This window comes from Pelodiscus sinensis, chromosome 23 (assembly GCF_052426305.1).
Source record: "Pelodiscus sinensis isolate ZL-2025 chromosome 23, ASM5242630v1, whole genome shotgun sequence".
Taxonomy (NCBI): domain Eukaryota; kingdom Metazoa; phylum Chordata; order Testudines; family Trionychidae; genus Pelodiscus; species Pelodiscus sinensis.
The window spans coordinates 25,698,166-25,720,258 of record NC_143074.1 but is presented as its reverse complement, the minus strand read 5'-3'; the positions used below and the strand labels follow the sequence as shown (position 1 = coordinate 25,720,258).

General features: G+C 46.0%; 1 protein-coding gene across 10 annotated transcripts in view; it reads left to right on the top strand.

Moving 5' to 3' along the window:
- The window catches only part of MAPKAP1 (MAPK associated protein 1), a 176,417-nt gene that overhangs the window by 42,613 nt on the left and 111,711 nt on the right, over positions 1 to 22,093 (top strand). For 8 of the 10 annotated variants that reach the window (XM_075905714.2, XM_075905710.2, XM_075905713.2 and 5 more), the window contains one exon: positions 1,431 to 1,579. The exons of 1 other annotated variant lie outside the window; for it this stretch is intronic. In XM_075905714.2, the coding sequence (XP_075761829.1) occupies positions 1,431 to 1,579 (149 nt within the window). The remainder of the gene's footprint in view (positions 1 to 1,430; positions 1,580 to 22,093) is intronic. One more of the 10 variants, XM_075905711.2, reaches the window with a different exon arrangement.

Here is a 22,093-nt window from a genome sequence, read left to right as displayed (position 1 = left end):
TGCCAAATTCACAGCCATGAAAAGTACGTCATGAACTGAAATCTGGCCTTTTGTGTGCTCGTATCTATACTACACTGATTTCACATGGGAGACCCAGCATTTCTCAAATTGGGTCCTCACCCAAAAGGGAGCAGCAGGTGGTTGTTAGGTTATTTTAGAAGGGCCACAGTATTGCCACCCTTACCTCTATGCTGCTTTCAGAGCAGAGCAGATGGAGGGCAGCAGCTGTTGGTTGGGCACCTGACTCTGAAAGCAGCATCCTGCCAGCAGCAGTGAGGATGGCAATACCACCCCATGCCACCCTGACTTCTGCACTGCTGCCTTCAGAGCTGAGTGGTCAGATAGTGGCAGCTACTGATTGGGGACACAGCTCTGAAGGCAGCACTGCCCCAGCAGCAGCACAGAAGTAAGGGTAGCATTACCACAACCCCCCTACAACAACCTTGTGATCCCCCCCAACTCCTTTTTGTGTCCAGATCCTTACAATTTATTATTTTTAAAATCCTATGACCATGAAATTGACCAAAATTGACTCTGAATTTGGTAGGATAGTCCTGGCCTTCAGCCTGCTATGAAGCTGCAAATCTATAGAATGTTGGTTATATCGGCTTCATTGTACGGAATGAAACATGGGTGCTGTGGAAGACTAAAGCACACTGGATTGACATTTTTTATTTTCATCACCTTGGTCAGCTGCTCCATATCAAGAGCAGAACAAGATCAGAAATGAGGATCTGTGAGGCTGAACCCAGCTACCACCCATCAGTGCATGGGGTGTCTTTAGTGGTGTTCTTGGCATGTACGTTGTTAGAATGGAACACCAACACAATCCAAAGCAAGTGAGCCATGGAGCTGCCACTGCATGCTCAGTGATCGCATGGGTAGGACCGTGAGCACCTGGCCAGAAACAGATTCGGGTGATGCTCAGTCTGCCAAGAGGACATCCCATCCTCATGGGATGTGCCAGAAAACTGATTAATGCTGGGTATTCTTGATATCCATATTATTCTTATTTGTGTTAGAGCAGCACTTAAAGACCCCCACCAATGGCACTCTGTTGCATTAGGCCCCTAGAGGGAGAGGTGGTTCCTGTCGTAGCATGCTTGCAGTCTGTGTAGGCAAGTTGGTTGAGGGCTGAGAGGAGAGAGAAATGCCTAACCTCTTTTTAACCCCAGTAAGCTCCTATAGCAAGCAGAGAGTTCTACTGGCTACTTGTGTGAGGAAGCTTTCAGCTTTGAATTTGGCACCTGCTTATGTGTGTCCCATTGCCCTTTTGTAGTGAGACTGGGGGTTGCTGTTCATCCTATCTGTCTTGTCTAGCCTGTTCATTGTCTCCCTCACTCTTCCCAGTTCATCGCCTCTCCAGAGTACGTGATCCCCTTTGTGCATGTGGTAATGCACGTGCTTTTCTCTCTCTCCTTGAATCACAGCAGAGGAGCTCAGCTCGCTGTTTGAAAAAAAGAATTTCCGAGTAAAGTGTCCGCACTCTGGGAAGCAGTCGCTGCTGGCGGTGCGACTCGAGCAGTGCCCACTGCAGCTGAACAACCCTTTCAACGAATACTCAAAATTTGATGGCAAGGTAAGTGAACCATTTCCCTCTGACCTAGAGCTGGCTTCTCATCTGCTCTTACTAAATTGCAATGTGCAGATATTTGTTTGGGCTTTAATTAAACATTATAGCAGCCCTACAGTTCAGTGTTTTAAATTGGCTAGCCTGAAACTGGTTCTTCTTTGTCTCCCTTGGAATGGTTCTAAAAGTTAATAGCAGCAGGAGCCAAATGAAAATATAAAATAAATGGCATGTAGGCTGTGCCCTTATCTCCTGGGCTCGTGTCTGTCCTTTGGCGTCTCGTCATTCAAGTAAAATGTTTGGTGCAGCTGAGTCTGAGGTGTCTTCTCCCTACTGAGCTGGTGGCAGATCCATGGGAGTCAGTCGGCTGTTTGTCTAGAAAATCTAGCCCCTTCTCCATAGTATCTGGGTAGCTCACAGTTGTCGGTATGTTTATCCTCACATCACCCCAGTGAAGTAGTGAAGTGCTGCCACCCCCAGTTTAGAGATAGGAAACAGGCATGGAGACAAAGTGACTTGCTGAAAGTCCCCCAGGACAGGAAATTTCATCCTGCTCTCCCCCAGGGGGGTGCCCTTCTCTGCCTGCTGCCATCTGGGAGCTAGAAAAGTGTGATCTTTCACTTCTTCCCCACCTATCATGAAGGTCTGTATTGGTTAGCAGGGGGTGGCATCAGCCTCTCTTAGCAGTCCTCTCTCTCTCTTAGAACATTCCCACTTCCCAGCATCTCCAGTGGCTATTGGGAGGAGGAATGGTTTGCATGGTCCTGGAGGCTGAACAGAGCGTGATTAGAACTCTCACTCATACAGATGATCTTGTGGCACTCCTCCCATTTGAGGCTAGCTGGAGAGATCTGAGTTTAAAATAGGGCCCGAGTGGCGGGCTGCCGTTGACAAATCTTGCAGAAACTTCAGCTTCCACTTTGGCAGGATCTGTACATTGCTTCTGGGATCTCTAATCCAAGGTAGTCCAAGGGGCTGCAGAGCGCAGTGTCTAGCTGTCCTCATTTCTGAGACAGCTGCTGTTGAATCCTGCTTGAAACGGTATTTGGGTGTGAGGAGAAAGTGAGTCGATCCAAAGGATGCACTTTACGTTTTATATCACTTAAACCCCTACAGCTAACACAACACTTGATTCATCAGGCAAGGGCATCTGTCTCTCCCGCACTGTGCAGCAGCCGTTTCTCTCCCTGGTGTTAGAGCAGAAATAGCACCTTTCAAATGGTCATTGATTTCTGGCAATGTACAGGCCACTTGCTCAACAGAAACCTAGGAGATGCCATCTTGGATCATACCATCCAGTCCAGTCTTGAGTCTTCTCAACTCCAGGAGTTGCTTTGCTTTTCAGAGCTTCTGCCCACCCATCCATCCCAAATGCCTTCTGAGGCTGTCACTGTGCTGGTCTGTTCTGATTCCATCCCCAGGCTTGCAGCCTTAAGGATTAGTGAACACAATATAAATATTGATTTAGGTTTTGAGCAGTGCCCTTTGATGTACGTTTTAAAATAGTATAATAAGAAATGCAAGATATAACTCACCCAACCTAACAGCACTTCCTTTTACACAGCACCCCTCACCAAATCAGCAGGCAGTAAACCCCAATATACGTGAAAAATCTCTTTCCTCATGAGACAGAAATCTTTCCCCCATTACCTCAGTTCCTCCACAGTGCCAGCTCAAATAAGTAGGCTTTGCAGTCTGCCTGGAAAGCCAACTTGGTGATGCAAATACAATTATATTGTGAACTACCAGGTGTTACTTAGATCTAAATCAAGAATTGCCTCTTCTGTGTAGAGAGCCACCCTGTGTTTTAACAATTTCCTTGTTTATCATAAACCCTGGAAAGCTTGAAAAAATATAAACATTAGGCTCTTCGGTCGGTGTCATATCGTTCTGAAAAAATGACTGATGGCAGTGTAGCTCTTGTCTGCTGGATTAGTTAGTGGGGGTTTCAGTAGGGAGTGTCAAGTCTGAGCTTCACTACTGTTTTGGTGGGAAATGTTCACTTTCTGTCAAGTATTTTTAACATAGACAAAATAGGTTTACTCAAATTACGTATAGCGAGATGGAGTTCTATATATTTCTCTGTGGAGTTGTAGCTCTTAGACCATAGTATACGTAGTGTCAACGGCCTGTTTGTTATCTTGCATTCATCAGAGCAAACTCACTGTTTGAGAGAATTATTTCTGACATAATTATTTGGTGCCTTGCTGCCAGCAGTAGCAGGAGAATGGCCGTCTCTTTCTGCAGCTTGTATTTCAGTGTTCCTGAGTCATTGGATTCTGATCTGCTGACTGGTTCTGAACATCTTATGACATGCTTCCAACTGCTGTTGTGTACGCAGCAAGGTAAAAAACTTTTCCTGCACTAGAGGAAATGATCCATTCCCAAAAGGTGATGTCTTGTATCCTGTAAAAGCCCGAGTGAGACTTGGGCTAGATATGAGGGAGGTCTTGATAAATCGGTGAATGGAAAAAGTATTCCGCAACCTTCTAATCCCGGTTTACTATTTTTCCTGCTCTAGTATGTGCTAGAGCTGACTAGAATTAAAATTGTCTTTTCATCTATTTAACACTGATGCGTTTGGCAGGTGTGTAATGAAAATCAGTAACATTTGAAGGAAATTGTACTGTACATATTAGTCATTTTTATAATCATTGGGAAATGTATCAATATGATATGCCGTGACACATTGGTGATTAATAGAGAATTATATTTGAGTCAAGCCTTTTTTTAACCTAAAAATTAAAATGCCTTTTCAAATAACGCTGCAAAAATAATCAAATTAGCATTTTGTGAGGGCATAATTGGATTATATTAGTTCTAGCAGCATTATTTGTGGTACTGTGGGTAAGTTTGTGTCAGCATTTTGATTATAAAATCCTTTCTTCCGGGCTTGGTATGTATTACCTATTTAAAAAAAACACACAACAGCATAGATCCCAGTTGAACCATAGTACAGCTATTATAGTTCAGTAGTGAATTACTCTACCTTGTTAGAATTTCTTCACTTTTGTTGTATTTTCTTAAATAGTAATTTGATATATGTAGCTTTTTCATTATTCTATGGCAAATAAGAGAATTTTAATGAAATTTTGTGGATGAGGCCAATACTCTTTGGTATTTAAATTTTTTTTAACGGTTAAGAGATGAGCATTATTTTTCCACAAATATTTATAACTTTCTTCCTGGGAATAGTGCACATCTTATTTACATAATTAACAGAGCCACTTGGGTCTCCTGGGGAAATGATACATAATTGGGGAGAGAAGGGTGGATAAGGAGGGACTTGGGGCCTAATTAAACATGCTTAAAAAACCCTACTTAATTATGTATCTACTCGAGAGACCAGAGTGACTCTAAAATCCTCTTTAAGATTATTACTAAGGCTTTGATTTAAAATTTTTAAAAAATTATTATAGTGTAGATTTTCTGTTTGTTGGCTGGAATGAATGTTGAGTCTCACTGGCAAACAGAAAGAAAAACACATCAGCCACTCTGTCCAAGCTGAGAGAGAGAGAGAGAAGTGTGTGCGCACTCTAAAATATGCCTCTGCGTATTTCAATTCTAATCATGAATATGCCTTAATAAATAAATGTAAATGAAATAAAATCCTCCTTAGTGAGTTTGCTGTGTAAAGAATATATTATTTCAAGATAATCAGTTAAAAATAGGAAAGCATTAAATTCTATAATTTTAGACATGCCCCTCTCTCAAACCTCTCAGTTTTCCGGGTGTGTTCTGTCAGCTTTAGTGTCTGTTTCATAATCACTTCTGCATGTTTATAAAATAACATTTTAAAGCACTAACGTCTTCCTGTTGTTTTGATCAGTTTATTGAATTATCAAAAATAAATTAGAAAATGCAGCTTCTCAAATACACCCACAATGGCAGCATTATGATCAGCTCAGTGGAGTTCTGGGAACCCCAGTCACACAGCCAAACTGAATAACTGATAGTTTCACATACACTAGAAAACTTTATCCTAAAAATGAATAAAGAAAGTCTGGGCAAGCTATATGTTTACTTTGCACACCCAAATGGGGTGTCAGACAGATTATTTAAGCCTTTGACTTTTCTCTCAAAATATCTCTTAAGTTTTCTCTTGAAAAACTGAAGCTTCATCAGCCAGCAGGTAGTAGAGTCGTGTGTCAGTCATTCACCTGCACGCTCTTGTTTCATATGTCTGGGTAAAGTGGGCTGATGAAAATCTGGTGGCACTAGAGACCTCTGACCCCTTGTACACTATCCATTTGTAATTTGCATTGTAGCGTGTGGCTCTCGTCGCCCTTTTGGTCACTGCCCTCCGGCAGTGACAACCATAGCCTCTAAGCTGTCCCCTTCCGGGGGATGGTTCGTTGTAGGCCGGCAGGCCTTTAGGAGGCGGATCCTCCACCCTGGTACAGTGGACGGCTAGCCCGTCCTATGGCCCTACTGGGCCTTAAAGTAGTCCGAGTCCTGGCCCTTTAAAGGTCTGATCCGGATCGTGGCCGAGTGCCAAACCCCTCATACGGACGCCCAGGCCCTCGAGCAGGGCAGGGCAGCAGCTGGCGGCCAGGCCCCCAACGCAAGGCGGGCCGCAAACAAACCCACAGGTCTGTAGGAGTTCCTAGTTCAAGGGCGGGGCACGCAGGGCAGCTGCAGCTGTGGCAAGGGGGGGGGAGAGACTGCCACCCGGTTGGTGGGTGGCAGGGGCGCAGGCCCACCCACTCCACTGCGCCCCGGCCCAGGGGCCCTGGATGCAGCCGTTCAGCTGCTACGGGCTCAGCAGGGGCTCCAGCCCGCAACGTGCTGGCCTAGGGCGGTTCTCAGCCCACGCTACCCCCTGGACCGCCTCTTGTCTCCCCCTTCCCTCTTCCCCAGTACCTGTAGCCCCAGCAGCCGGTCGGGGAGTTGAAGCCCGCATCGTCTCCGCAGGGGCCGGTGGTCCAATCCAGGGGTCCAGAGGTCGGGGAGTTGAAGCCCGCGTCGTCTCCGCAGGGGCCGGCGGCCCAATCCAGGGGTCAAGAGGTCGGAGCTCTGGGGTGTTCCGCGGGGCCGGTCCGGCCCGGCGTTCTCGTACCCACCGGGGGTCCAGCTGGTCCAGCGGCTCGGTCCCGTCCTCTGGGTCCGCGAGTGGTTCAGCTGGCGGGCCCGACCAGGCCTTAGTAGCCCGGGCAGGGAGGCCCTGGCCGGCCTCTGGGAAGGTGGCTGAGGGCGGCCTAGCCCGGGTCTTAGCCTCCCCAGGCAGGAGCTCCAGCCAGGCCTCCAGCTCCCTCGGAGGCCGGGCCCTGACTGAGCTCCCAGGCAACCTTCTTATAGTCCTAGTCCCACCCCCTGACTTCCGGTCAGGTGAGGGGGCGGGGCTAGGCCGGGCCCAAAATGGCCGCCAGAGGGGTTCCTCCGCCTCCGGCTCAGTGGGTGGCCATTCCACCCCACTACACTCCTCCCCCCTTAAGTCCAGTTCCCGATCTCCGGGACTGGGCTTCTGCTCTTCCTCCCTGCGGGACAGGGCATCGGCATTTGCATTGTCCCTCCCCGCTCGGTGTTTCACTGTGAATACATACGGCTGGAGAGACAGGTACCATCTCATGATGCGACTGTTGGTGTCCCGCATCTGATGGAGCCATTGCAGGGGGGCATGATCTGTGAAAAGAATAAAAGAGTCTCCAAGGAGGTAATATCGCAGCGCCTCGATGGCCCACTTTATTGCTAGGGCCTCCTTCTCAATTGCGGCGTAGCGACGCTCTCGGGGAAATAGTTTTCGGCTGATATACAGCACTGGGTGTTCCTCTCCCTCAATCTCCTGGGACAGCACTGCCCCCAGTCCGCAGTCTGACGCGTCCGTCTGGACAATGAAGGGCCGGGAGAAATCGGGGCTGAACAGGACCGGCTCGCTGCACAGAGCGGCTTTTAGGTCCTGAAAAGCAGTCTCGCATTCCGGCGACCACCGGATCCTTTGAGGACTGTCTTTTTTGAGGAGCGCCGTGAGAGGCGCGGCTCGGGTTGCAAAGTGTGGCACAAACCGGCGATAGTAACCTGCCAATCCTAAAAACTGTCTTACTTTCTTCTTTGAGGTGGGTGCCGGGTAGTTTTGGACCGCCTCCACCTTCCCTACTAGGGGCCGGACTAGGCCCCGCCCCAGCTGGTACCCGAGGTAGGTGGTTTCTTGCCAGCCAATTTTACATTTCGTGGGATTGGCGGTCAGGCCGGCATCCCGCAATGTCCGCATTACGGCCGCTACCCGCTCGAGGTGTTCCTCCCAATCTTGGCTGTAAATTACCACATCATCTAGGTACGCGGCCGCATATGCCGTGTGCGGTGATAGCAAGCGGTCCATCATTCGCTGAAATGTTGCAGGGGCCCCATGGAGTCCAAACGGCATCCTTTTAAAGTGGAACAACCCCGAGGGAGTTGAAAAGGCAGTTTTTTCTCTCGATTCGGGGTCCAGGGGGATCTGCCAATAACCCTTTGTAAGATCCAGGGTGGTTATAAAGTCGGCTCTCCCCAGGCGTTCTAACAGTTCATCTGTTCGCGGCATGGGGTAGGCGTCAAATTTGGAAATTGCATTTACTCGTCTGAAATCGATGCAGAAGCGGACACTGCCATCGGGCTTCGGCACCAAGACGATTGGGCTACGCCACTCGCTCTGGGAGCGCTCTATCACTCCTAGTTGCAGCATTGACTGGACTTCCTCCTCGACTATCTTCCGCATCCGGCGGGGGAGAGGCCGAGTACCTTCTCGTACCACTTGGCCTGGAGGGGTCCAAATGGTATGTGTTATTACCCCAGTACAGCCGGGTTGGGTTGTGAAGGTCTTTCGGAATGTCTCTATGAGATGACGTGCTTGTTTCACCTGGGTTGCAGAGAGGGTATTTCCCAGCTGTGGTTCTTTTTCTTCCCCCAGATCAGGTATTTCCGGCCCTAAAGGGGGCTCCGCTGGGTAGGGGGTAATCATCAGGGCCTCCCGTTCTCGCCAGTGCTTCAGGAAATTCACATGAAATATTTGGGTTTTCTTCTTCCGATCTGGTTGATAGATCTCGTAGTTCACCGGCCCGACCTGACGAATGACCTCATAGGGCCCTTTCCAGCGGGCCAGGAGTTTGGATTCCTCTGAGGGGAGCAGAAGTACCACCAGGTCCCCTGGTTTAAAACTTCTTTCCTGGGCTTGTCGATTATAGGTCCGTTCTTGGGCGGTCTGGGTTAGTTGTAGATTTTCCCGAGCCAGGGCTCCGGCCTGTCTCAATCGCTCCTGGAGCTGGAAAACATATTGCAGGAGACCTTGTGACGGTGAAGGGGTCGACTCCCACGTTTCCCTCACGAGATCCAGGATCCCCCGAGGGCGATATCCATATAGGAGTTCGAAAGGGGAAAACTGAGTGGATGCTTGTGGCACCTCCCGGACCGCAAGCAGCAGTGGAGGCAGTAACAGGTCCCACTGTTGCAGTTCTGCTGGGGAGAACCGCCTTAACATCCCCTTTAAGGTCCGGTTGAACCGCTCCACTAAGCCGTCGGTTTGGGGATGGTATACTGACGTTTGTAGTTTATGTATCCCTAGTATTGTACACACCTGTCGGAACAGTTGTGATGTGAAATTAGTCCCTTGGTCCGTAAGGAGTTCTCGGGGAAGCCCCACCCGAGCGAAGATTTTTACCAGCTCCGAAGCAATGGTTCGGGCGTAGGTGTTTCTCAGCGGTATGGCTTCTGGAAACCGGGTGGCATAGTCCATTACAACCAGGATATAGCGGAACCCTGCCTTACTTTTGGGCAGCGGGCCGACTAGGTCCATGGCCACCCTTTCAAAAGGGGTCCCCACCACCGGGAGGGGGACTAACGGGGCTTTCGGCACTCCTGAGTCGGAGGCTAACTGGCAGTTTGGACATGACCGGCAGTAGTCCCGAACGTCTTGGTATACTCCAGGCCAAAAGAACCGGGACAGTACTCTCGCCAGCGTTTTTTCTGTCCCCATGTGGCCAGCCGCCGGAATGTCATGGGCCAGTCGCAACACCGCCCGGCGATGACAGTCCGGGACGAGGATCTGGGTCTTGACCTCCTGGGTCCGGGGGTCTTGCATGACCCGATAGAGGCGGTCGCCTTTCACTTCAAAGTGGGGCCACTGGGCTGCCTTCTGGGGGTCTACTACGGTACCATCAACCGCGGCCACCTGTTCATAGGCCGCCCTCAGTGTGGGGTCTTCCCTCTGGTCCCGCGGAAAGTCGGCCAGGGTAAGGGTCTGGGCGTTGGCTTCTGCCGGGGCCTGGGGTTCATCGGGCCCCTCCCCTGCCCTTTCCCCACGAGGCTGCTCACCCTCAGGTGCCTTTTTGGACCGATCTTCTGGTGGTCTCTCTCCCAGAAGCTCGGTCTCCACTTGCTCCTGGTCAGCCGGAGGCCTGGGGGTTACCTCGCGCACTAGGTCTGCGAATCCGGGCCAGTCTCTTCCCAGGATGATAGGGTAGGGGAGCGTCGTGGCGAGCCCTACAACCATCTCGGCGGACCGCCCTCGGATTGTGAGTCGGAGCTTTGCTCGGGGATAGGCCTTCACATCGCCATGTATACACCGCAGGTACAGCGCCCCTTCTGGCTTCAGGTCTTCTGGAAGGAGATCCCGCCGCACGAGGGTCTGCATACAGCCGGAGTCCAGAAAGACGGCCACTCCTTCAGAGTCCTTCGGTGCCTGGATCAGCAACTCCCCCTGGTCGACCGGCAGAATGTAGGGGTTGGCGGGTGTCGGGGCCCCCGACCTCAGCCCCATAGAATCCCTGGGTCCACGTCTGTCCCTCTGCCCCATATAGGTTTCCAGCAGGGTTTCCAGTCCTTCCCCTGGGGGTGACGTCCCCCCGGCTGAGTAGGCGGGTTCTTGGGCTGGTCCCGGCCCTGGCCCGGCAGGTTGGGGCCCGCACCTGAATAGCTGCTGAAGGTCCAGCTGCTGGAGTGCTTGGAGATGCTGGAGCTGAAGGCCCAGCTGCTGTACCAACTGCTGAGCCATCTGCCAGTGTTGGGCGGCCAACTGCTGGCGCTCCGTCACTGCTCTCACCACTCGGTCCAGTTCCATCCTGTTTTGGGGAAACGGGGGAAACTCCCTGTCCGCTGTGTAAACAGTCCACACAGTGGGGGAAAACAAAAGGAATTTTTTTTTTTTTTTTTTTTTTTTTTTTTTGACAAACTGAGGCACACGTTCCGTCCCTTACGTCAGGGTCGGGGTCGCAGTGCCCACATTCTCCACCATCTGTAGCGTGTGGCTCTCGTCGCCCTTTTGGTCACTGCCCTCCGGCAGTGACAACCATAGCCTCTAAGCTGTCCCCTTCCGGGGGATGGTTCGTTGTAGGCCGGCAGGCCTTTAGGAGGCGGATCCTCCACCCTGGTACAGTGGACGGCTAGCCCGTCCTATGGCCCTACTGGGCCTTAAAGTAGTCCGAGTCCTGGCCCTTTAAAGGTCTGATCCGGATCGTGGCCGAGTGCCAAACCCCTCATACGGACGCCCAGGCCCTCGAGCAGGGCAGGGCAGCAGCTGGCGGCCAGGCCCCCAACGCAAGGCGGGCCGCAAACAAACCCACAGGTCTGTAGGAGTTCCTAGTTCAAGGGCGGGGCACGCAGGGCAGCTGCAGCTGTGGCAAGGGGGGGGGAGAGACTGCCACCCGGTTGGTGGGTGGCAGGGGCGCAGGCCCACCCACTCCACTGCGCCCCGGCCCAGGGGCCCTGGATGCAGCCGTTCAGCTGCTACGGGCTCAGCAGGGGCTCCAGCCCGCAACGTGCTGGCCTAGGGCGGTTCTCAGCCCACGCTACCCCCTGGACCGCCTCTTGTCTCCCCCTTCCCTCTTCCCCAGTACCTGTAGCCCCAGCAGCCGGTCGGGGAGTTGAAGCCCGCATCGTCTCCGCAGGGGCCGGTGGTCCAATCCAGGGGTCCAGAGGTCGGGGAGTTGAAGCCCGCGTCGTCTCCGCAGGGGCCGGCGGCCCAATCCAGGGGTCAAGAGGTCGGAGCTCTGGGGTGTTCCGCGGGGCCGGTCCGGCCCGGCGTTCTCGTACCCACCGGGGGTCCAGCTGGTCCAGCGGCTCGGTCCCGTCCTCTGGGTCCGCGAGTGGTTCAGCTGGCGGGCCCGACCAGGCCTTAGTAGCCCGGGCAGGGAGGCCCTGGCCGGCCTCTGGGAAGGTGGCTGAGGGCGGCCTAGCCCGGGTCTTAGCCTCCCCAGGCAGGAGCTCCAGCCAGGCCTCCAGCTCCCTCGGAGGCCGGGCCCTGACTGAGCTCCCAGGCAACCTTCTTATAGTCCTAGTCCCACCCCCTGACTTCCGGTCAGGTGAGGGGGCGGGGCTAGGCCGGGCCCAAAATGGCCGCCAGAGGGGTTCCTCCGCCTCCGGCTCAGTGGGTGGCCATTCCACCCCACTACAGCATATAGGAAATTATACTGAGCCACCGGAAATTGGTGGCCAGATTGATTTTCCTGCAAGCCTAATAAAAGAATTTACACACTGTAATGACAAATGAAATGCACTCAGAAAGTGTTAGAGTTATTCTCTGCCACCAGTTTTTTTTTTAAAGATTGTTTTTGTGGTTTGTTGATGCTTTCACTTTCTGGGTATTAACAAGGGGGAAAACAAGGCTAACTTTAAAGTAGCTTTCCACCCCATAGCGCACGCAGCCGTCTAGGGGAGGGTGGGTGTCCTTGTGATTAAGGCATGCCACTGGGTATCAGTAAATCAAGATCTGTTCCCAGTTCCTGCCACAGGTTTTGCATGCTCATGGACACATGATTTAGTCTGCAGTCCTGCAGTGAGCTCCACATGGGTCAACTTCCATCGCAGAGTTGGGGCTTTAATCTTCCTATGCCTCAGGTCCCTTGTCTATAAAATGGAACTAGTAGTGCTTGACTATCTTGGTTAATATTTATAAAGGATTTAAGATGGACATGAGGAAAAACTTCCTAATTGTCAGGTGGTGAAACACTGGAATAAATTGCCTAGGGGGGGTTTGTGGAACCTCCATCACTGGAGATATTTAAGAGCAGGTTGGATAGACACCTGACAGGGATGATCTTTCTAGATGGTAGATGGTCCTGCCGTGAGGGCAGGGGACTGAACTTGATGATCTCTTAAGATCCCTTCCGTTTCTAGAGTTCTATGATTCTATGATCTTCTGGTAGCTATACAAACACATGGAATATTATTTTCCAACCATAGGGATATGTCACCTGGTCTGAGAGGGAGAATGGTTGTCCAAGAGATTTAACCTTTGAAGGCACTTACCCAGTAAAGTGTTAGGTTTGGAGCTGTTTAGTTGAGTGGACAATTGCACTTGAGAGTAGAATGTTAAAAAGGTGCTGTCAGGTGACAAGATCAGAAAGATCTCTGACTATAAATACAATTATCAGCTTTGTGGTAGGTGTATAAATAGAATGTGTGACCATTGCAAAGATCTCTTCCTGATACTCCTAAATATTATCCCTGAAGTAAGTCCACATTCACTCCCCTCCCAAAGCATGGCTAACCTTCTCGAGAAGTCGGTAGCCAGTGAAGTTCTAACAGGGCACACGTCACTCTAAATGGTGCAGAGATCAGGCAGTTTGTCCTCAAAAGAACGTCGTCACACACAAAAGTGCTATGGGAAAATCAAAGTAGGAACAGATGATCCAGATGTTCAGTATAACAAACTGGGAATTTAGTGATCTAGCTAAAAGTCTGCTTAACTCTAGAATAATCTAGAAGCACAGGGCTGAACCACACTTTAATCTTCTGACATTAATCACAAATTAAAAATCAAAACAAAGGAAGTATTTTACTTCACTGATCTCGTAAGTGCCTATTGATGAAAGGGAGGTGACCTAAAGATCTCTGTGTAGCCCAAAAAGTTGTCCCTTTCACCAACTGAAGTGGGTCCAATAAAAGATATTACTTCCCGCACTGTCTCATATCCTGGGACCAATATGGCTGCAGCAACATTGCAAATAAAATAAAAACGGAGACTCTGTTCTGTACGGACAGGCTCTGAAAAACGTTTCTTCAAGATTGGGGCCTCTTTGTAGTACAGCAAGGTTCTTTGTGAATGTGATTGTGATAATTTATTAAAACCCAACAATTTCTCCTTTAGTAACTGTTTTTACAATGAAGCTGTAGAAGGCAGGGGGGAAGGGATAATTCATGAGTGCTAATTGCTTGGCTGTTAATTTTCATAAGTGTTGATAGAAGCAGTTCCTTAAATTAAACTTTGTTTAAAATGTATCAAGGGAAATATTCCACAATGTCGGGCCTGAAGTGAAAATTAATATGAATGCTGTGGCAATTAACACATACTGGTTAATAGCTTTTAGCAGCATTTTGGGATGATAGTCCTTAAATACATTTTTGTATGCTGCTCTTGTTTCAGTCTTGTTCCAGTGTATGTCTGGATAATTATGAACAAATGTTTTCCACAATCACGAATATTAAATAGCTTTACTCAAAGAAAGTAGATAAAGAACTTTTGAACGAGGCACCACAGCTATTAATACTGAAAATATATAAATTATGAATCCAGGATTAAAAACTAAATGTGATAAGCTGTGGGGTTGGTTTGTTTGCCAAAGACTTGTATTCTGAATATTTTGTTTTGGTTTAGCAGACAATGCTTGCATAGTTTGTATTTCATCGTTTACTTGTTCTATAACTTCAGTTGTTCACATACCATTATGATAGAACAGTAAAAGCAAACAAACCCTAACTATGTACATGTAAGAGCACTTTAAACATTATGCAATTCCTGCCATTATGTAGTTAATTTAAAGTCCTCTTACCTCCCTCACAGGGGTGCTGAGGGTTAATTAGGTAATGTTTGTAAGGTACTTTGGAGATAAAGTGCTTATAAATGCTAGCTGTTGTTAATCCTTTTTCTAACTCATTTTAAAACTCCAAGTGCAGGTTATCAGAAGGCCTCTATCAAGACAAAGTAAACTGCATGGAGGCTCCAACACCATTAAACTCAATTAGAGCATTTTCTTAAAAGGTGAGGGGCCAAAGGGACCCACAGAGATAGGATAAGACAATAGCCGTACTGAGCCTGCCCAGTACCAAGTGTGGGAGTGTATGTAAGAGCTGTCTTTGAATTTCGGTGCTTGTTGCCATTTCTTGCTCAGACCAGCTGAAGAGCTGCCTTTTAGTTCTTAATTCATCACAGAGATGTATGATCCGTAATCTGGAACGAGGTTTTCCTGCTGTCAGGAAGAACTGTTAATTGTTTAGTTTATCACTTTCTAAAATACATTTTTCTCATATTAGCAATGCCATGCTGTTCGTTGGGTTCTATTGGAATGGTCCTATATTAAGAAATGCTCGATTTCTTCCTTATGTCAAAGCTCAAATGATTCCAATACCCAGTCAGTGTGCCTACATGTGTCCGACAGGGCTAGGGAAACAGCAAGGTTTGCCATAGAGAGAAGCCTTGCACAAGGGGATCAATTAAACAGTGTCCAGAAAATTGGAAACATAAGCAATTGGCTTGCTCTGTATATTGATTAAAATATATTAAGCTCAACTGATACTAAATTAAAATACTTTAGAACTTGGTTTGTCACTTAATACAGAGGAGCCATTTAAAAAAAGATAAGGGAGTGCTGGGAATATACCTGTTGGATATCTCCAGTGAGCAGCTTCATGCAGCCAGGTAAAGAGCTCTTGCAAATTTTGCAATGGAATAGTCTCTCAGGGAACCTCCAAACCCCTTGTAGGGCAAGCTTGAGTATGAAGGGGCATCATATGTTATGGGATCAATATCCCTGTGGGTTCCATGGCTCTAGTACTCTGCTAAGGGGGCACAGAATAGCATCTGTCTGTAGCCTTTCGGCTCCATACCATGGGTTGCAGAAAGTGAGTATGAGAGTTGAGCTGCAGTCCTGTGCACTGGCTTCTGTTTGGGATCATGAATTTTATCTCCCAGCTCCCTAAATGTCACTTTCTTAAAAGCCAACTAGTCTTCTTTATGTGAATGAAGAGAATGTGGTTCTGGTTTGCTTAATTTCCAACCTGGGGCCCTTTGACCCACTTCCGCCCTCCCCACATTTATGTCCTTAGCTGCTGTGGGATGATTGTGTCCTTGCTTGACTACATTCCTGTATTACATGCCCTCCTTGAAATCCCAGATCTGGTTTGTTCAAAACTACTTGACCCTTCATTTCTCTGTATCCAAAATTCTTTCACTCCACTGCTGGATGAAAATTGCTGATATCTTGCAATACCCTGTAAACAGCATTTTATTAATACCAATATGCTTTATATTCAAATTAAAATCTCTAAATAAAATGATGCTTGAAAGTAAGTTTAAAGACGTGCAAAATCTGTTAGTATGCAACGAAGGATTATATTGATTTGTTATGTGTGCATTTAGCTACAATTCATTTTAATTGTCCTTATGAAGTTAAAAAGTATTAGTGTCAGATAAAGATTCATCACCATAGTATGATTTAAAGCTGGTGCTATAGAAAGCAGGCATGTGTTCTGGCAGATGTTTATATAAGGCTCTGTCTCTTCTGACAGCAGTTAAAAAGTATGGTTGTAGTAATCAAATTGTGGTGCAGCGTCTCAGAGGCTAGAACCAGATTGAATTAAAATAGATATAAGATTTATGAATAGCAATAGCTGTGGATAAAATTTCACTACCTCCTTTAACAGGAAGGGCCTTTACACAGTGCAAGAGTAAAAATTGAAATCCTATCTTGTAAGTCTGTGGTTTTCTGTTTTTCCTTTGGAACTGTGATATAAGATTACATAGAAAGAATGGACATTTTGCTGAAGATACTATTTGGTGTATTAAAGACTAAATGAATATTGTTATTTTAGGACGCAAAAGGCATGTGCTTATGTCAGCACTTACACTACTTTAGTATTTGCTTATTTCTATAGACTTTCCTATGGCTAACATCTCAGAACACTATTTTACCTTACTGGATGAGAATAATTATTTAAGGGCAACAACCGTATCTATAGGGGAATAACATTTTACCTGAACCTTTCACCTCTTGTTTGTTTCCAGTGAGAGGAAAGGAGAATATTTAATGCAGCCTACTTGTTTGTGCTTCTGAAAGAGACCTGAAGTATCAACATATATTTGCATACATTGGAAAAAAATAGATGTTAAGGGTTATTACTAATTTAACAAAATAGAAAAAAACAAAAAATAGGTTACTAAAAATTTGAACCATGTCAAAATTATTGGGGAAATCAATATGTCCCTTGTGTGAAACATGGTCAGTTACAACAGAGGCCTGCTATAATGGGAACTCTCAGTGATGGAGAATCTCAGTTTTGATGCTGGTGTGGGTGGTGGGGTTTTTTTGGTTTTTGTTTTTTTTAAAAGCCACAGCTCCTATGGCCCTGTGGTGATACAAGAATCTGTTTTCTTTATGTAAAAAAGTAAGATTTAGGCCACACGCTTTAATAGGAAATCCTGAAAATGTAAACTTTGCAGACTCAAAGAAAAGCCATTAAAAAGATCTTAGAAATCATGTGGGATTTTTTAAATCTCATAATTATGGTTTGACTCATGACTTTTGAATGAGTGGGGTTGCATATTAGCTTACATTCCTATAACTGATTTGCTAAGCTTGTTTTTAATAAAACAAAGCAAAAAACTCACACATTCATTATTTAATTTAAGCTTTTTTTTATGGCCTGATGCAACTCCATTGTGTTTCCATTAACTTTCAACAGGACATGGATTTGGCCCTCTGTTTTTGTATTTAAGGGCAACGTGTTACTAGACTGACTTCGATCAGTGCTAGGGTAGGAAAAACAGTGTGGGCTTAATTCAAGGGTGAGCAGGTAGAGTAGTTGGGAGGAGAACTCATGGAGACTTACTGAATGACTCAGTCCACTTCCTTTAAAGCTGTGAATTGAAGACGCTCTAGGTCCCATCATGCTGTGTTCTATCTGGAGCTGAGCAGTATATATCAAGATCAGAGTATTGCCTGGTGGGGACTGTTGTATGCATGGGGCAGTGTCTGTGTAGATGTAGAGCTGTTGTATGTGAAATGTGTGCCTCTCTCAGTTTTGCAGAATTTGTGTGCCTGGTCTAACTGCCGTTTCCTCTAGATAAAAGGTGGGGACCAAAAACCCCCAGTAATTCCCGTAGACTGTGCTTATGTTGTTGAGGTTCCTACTCTGCTGATCAGCCATCTGAATTAATTCCATTTCTCTTAGGAACTTGCTGCACACGCAGGAGCAAATAGCACTGTATAGAAAACAAAATTTGAAAAAGTGTCTGCATTGAATAAAGACTGTTGCAATGATTTTTGAGTTCTCATTTTTAAAAAGGCAGAGAATCATGACTGAACACGGCGCTCTATCTGACATGCTATCGAACATTCAAAAAAGACATTTTTCATATCCAGTTAGCATATACAGAGAAAAATGTTAAAATGTAATTTTCATCTTTAAATGCAGTTATGTAGAACTAGAAACGGATATTATCTCTTTAAATGAGACAGCAAGAATAGGTCTGTTGACCATGAATAATTTTTGTCAGTTTTGCTACCCCGGCAGATCCTTCATTAAGTGTTCAGCATTAAATTAAAATAGAACCAGTTTCCAATAGTAATTAACTTGAGTATATTGGGAGGCCATTATTCACATTAAAGTAACCTTTTAATAGCTCTGCCTTTAACTTCTCTGCAGGTAATGACTTTAAAGAGCACTTATTAAAAGAGAAATGGTAATGAGCTTTAATAAAGCAGAACAACTTGAAAATTAAGAACCATTTTCTGTGGAAAAGGATGTATAGGTATAACTGAGGTATTACATTAGTGGTGCTAATAATTCTTTATCCTGTCTTTTAACGTTAATAGTGATTGCAGAGGTATGATTGTGTTGCAAAAATTTATTTTGCTATTTTTGAGAAAAAGGTGGTGATGTTGAGAGGAAAAAGTATGAACAAGAACAAAGAACTTCTGTTGTAACTGAGTAGATACATTACCTGGCAATAGTGAGATACTAACATACACATTCACATCAAAAGAACATAATTCAAAATAAATGGGTTAAGTAAAATTATAATTATGGACAACCCTGATAGTTTACACATCGTAAGTTTGTTGTAAATATCCCTAGAATAATTAACAAATAGTTTAGATCCTACTGAATTTTTTTAGGAAAAGGAAAATTGTAATTATAAAAGATATTCTACTCTGTTAAAAAAAAAAAAAAAACATGATGCCCAATCTCCGTGAGAGGAGAAATGTGTCAGAAATACTTCACTCTTGACTTGAATTTACATGATGGATCTCCCTTTGAATTGAAAGTTTGGTCTGATTAACACTTATTAACTCATTTTCCACAATATCAGTAAAGTGAATGTTTTCAAGATGCTGCGTGACTGTGCCCACGTGTACACACCTAATATATTACCGTATGCGGCATCTAGTGGGCTGATTGCTTTTTAAATTAAAAGCTGCCCACATCTCTTAATAGAAACACTTGTGTTACTTTCTGACACAGTGTGATTTATTGCCAGGCTTACAAGATTAATTTTTGTTTTGGTAAAATTCAGCATGTCATTTTTCATTTAAGAATCATATTGTTGTTCGACATAATCTTTGCATTGTGAGGAAAACTGAACAAATAAACTGTTTACTAGCCATTTCATTGTTTCTTTCACCTCTGTTTTATTCACCAGTGCAGCAGGTTCTCTAAGCACAGACAAGATGTTTGTAATCTTTTTCTGGGGAGTACCAAGAGTGGGGAATATTTTAGTTTTCTCCGTGAGCCTGTGAAACTTGCGGTAGTAGACTGATAGTATCAGGTATATTATTCTATACTCAGGTAAAGCGTGCATGCAGTGTTTTGACTTACAGTGTAATGCTTTTTACACATAGAATTCAAGTTTTCTAATAATCCCTGTTGATACTGAGCCTGATTTTTAAAAAGAAAACAGATACACACACACACATGCAAATCTGCTTCAGCATGAATTCGTGACTTGCATGTGTTGAGTGGTATTTACATCTACTAGTCTGAATTTTATATAGATGCATATAAATAATTACAGTGACATTAAATGTCACGCTAGTTCTGAGCCCTGCCCTGCACAGAAGCAGTCTCTGCAGTTGCTGTCCTACAAAAGACCCTCTCTGACTAGTCTCCCAGGTTCTTCCCCTCAGGAGTATATCATGTTCCATCTCCAGTGCAAATCAGTCAAATGATGGCAGAGTCCGCACATCCCCTGACGTCGGGGGTGGGAGGGAGGAGGTTTCTGGAGCTGGCCTAGTGTTCACACACCTTCACAGGCAGTGCAGCTTTTTCACCTGAGCGCGCACCACAAAAGAGGGAATCCAGCCAGGCAAGATTCCTCTCTGTGGGTCCTCCACCCCCTTTGTGTGTATAACAAGCCATCTGCTAGTCACTGCTCTGCTCCCTTTGCTCACGTTTATTCTTTTCCCCTCCTTTTGGCTGTCTTGGCATTTTTGCCTATTGTGAGCTCTGATGCAGGCGCTGTGCCTTCCCAGGAATTGGCCCCACAATTTAGCATAGTGTGAGCGCTTGTGTACTGCCAAGAAGTGAAGCCCAGTTAGGGAGAGAGTGTGGGCCTTCTGCTACTTCTGGGAAGGAACCAACCACTTGCTTCTACTGTTAAGACGAGGGACCCGTACCGATCTTCCCATCCCTTCAAATATCTTCATGCATTTTTACAAAATGTTCCCCTGGGGCTTTTCTCCTATCTTCTGGGAACTTATGGATGGGGCATGGTGGTATTGTAAATTGGGAACTTTTGTTCCTGGGAGAGTCAGTTATGGCTTATACAGATGAGGACTGATTCACACGAGTGTGCGCACTCTGTTGTATTCTTCCTGTAGTGACCTGGGTTGTTAGGACTACCTTTCTCCAACGTACAGAGATAATATCTTTCACTGGATCTACTTCTGTCTTGCTCTCCTTCAGGTCTGGGGCCAACATGGCTACAAAACACTGCAGTGCACGGTGTTTTTCTCCTCACCAGTTGTAGTAGTAGTAATTTCTTCATATTATGGGCCTTGTCCTCAGGCCTGTATTAGGGCCCCATTGTTTAGTGCTGTACAAACACACATGAAAGCACAGTCTGTTTCCCAGAGTCCTTAAGTCTGAGAGAGTATAAGAACTGGGTGTGACAAAATCTGAAGGGGGAGGGTGTGGCATGAGGATAAGACACAGGAACATCTGGCTGCATTGACTAGCTTGTGCACAACTTGATGGTTGATTTACATGTTTCACTTCAAGAAGCCCTCTGAGACTCCACTATTATTGATCAAGGAGTAGATGAGATTGAGATGCTCTAGTGATGGGTGGTGGTATAAACCCTCAGACTGAATGTTTTAATAGGATTAAATAAAATAAACATCAGCATCTCCCACTGGCCATCCATTTAGTGCCGATGAATAGTTACCTTTCTTGTCTGGAAAGTCCTTGGTTTGAGTTTAGTACACTGCTGTACACAACACTAGCAGGGGGGAGTTCAGACTGCTGCCTGCTGCCAATGGTAACATCCAGAGTGTTATGTCCTGCTTCTTTCAGGCATCCATTTCATTTGCCTTGAGTGTAACATTGTCCTACCAGCATTTCTAAAGTCAGGAGACCTCATTTACTCTTCAGTTGTACCATCCTTGCAGGCACTGACTCGGGCACCCTCACTAACAGGCATTTGAAGGTACTAACGTGTATGGGTAGCATGGAGCACCTGAGGGTCTGGTACTGTAAACCTTCCCGGGTGTGATGCCCATTGATTTCAGAGCAAGACTGGATCCTTGGCGATTTGGTTGGATTATTTTTTATCTCATTATAGCAATTACATGTGTCTTACCTGGTTTAAATTGGATACAGATATAATTGGTTGTCTGTTCTTACCAACACTTGTTAGGTTTGTAAATGATTTATAATCCTCCTTTTCCCCCTAAACATATTTGTTGTACAACCAGATTGTCTAGGTATTTTCACTTTGGGAGTGGAGGTAAAGGAGAACTTGAAAATGACTTTTAAATGAGAGAACTTTCTATTATATTTATCTGTCTAGAGGCCATAAATCTGTTTCAGCAGATTAAATACTGACTGCTTTATAAAGCCCTGTTTTCTCAAACCTCTTATCAGCAGCACTTGGCAGTAATCACACCTAAGGAAACTTGTAATTTTCCTCAAGGAGGTGACACTGACAGAATTAAAAATGAAGGGGCCCCCTGAAAAGCCAGTTCATTACAAATTAACAGTGGTCCTAGCAAAGCAGTGGGCTAAGGCGTGTCAAATAGCGATATGGATAAAGAAACCCAGCATTTTAAGCTGTCAGTGCTGGGAGCATAGCTAGCCTTAGAACAAATTAATCACATATTGTCAACGCAAAGTTGCATCAAATTAACACATCGGATTCCAGCATATTAATGTGAGAATGCTTTCACCTGATTATTACTGCAAACCATTGCCACTCTCTGACTGTAAAGATATAATTAAATTGCTAAATAGAAAGTGCATATAATATCTCTGCATGCATTTAGGATGCATGAGCTGAAAAGATCACAGCCTGGTAAGTGACAGTTTCTATTTGTAGGGAGAGAAACTTTACTCTTTTTTTTC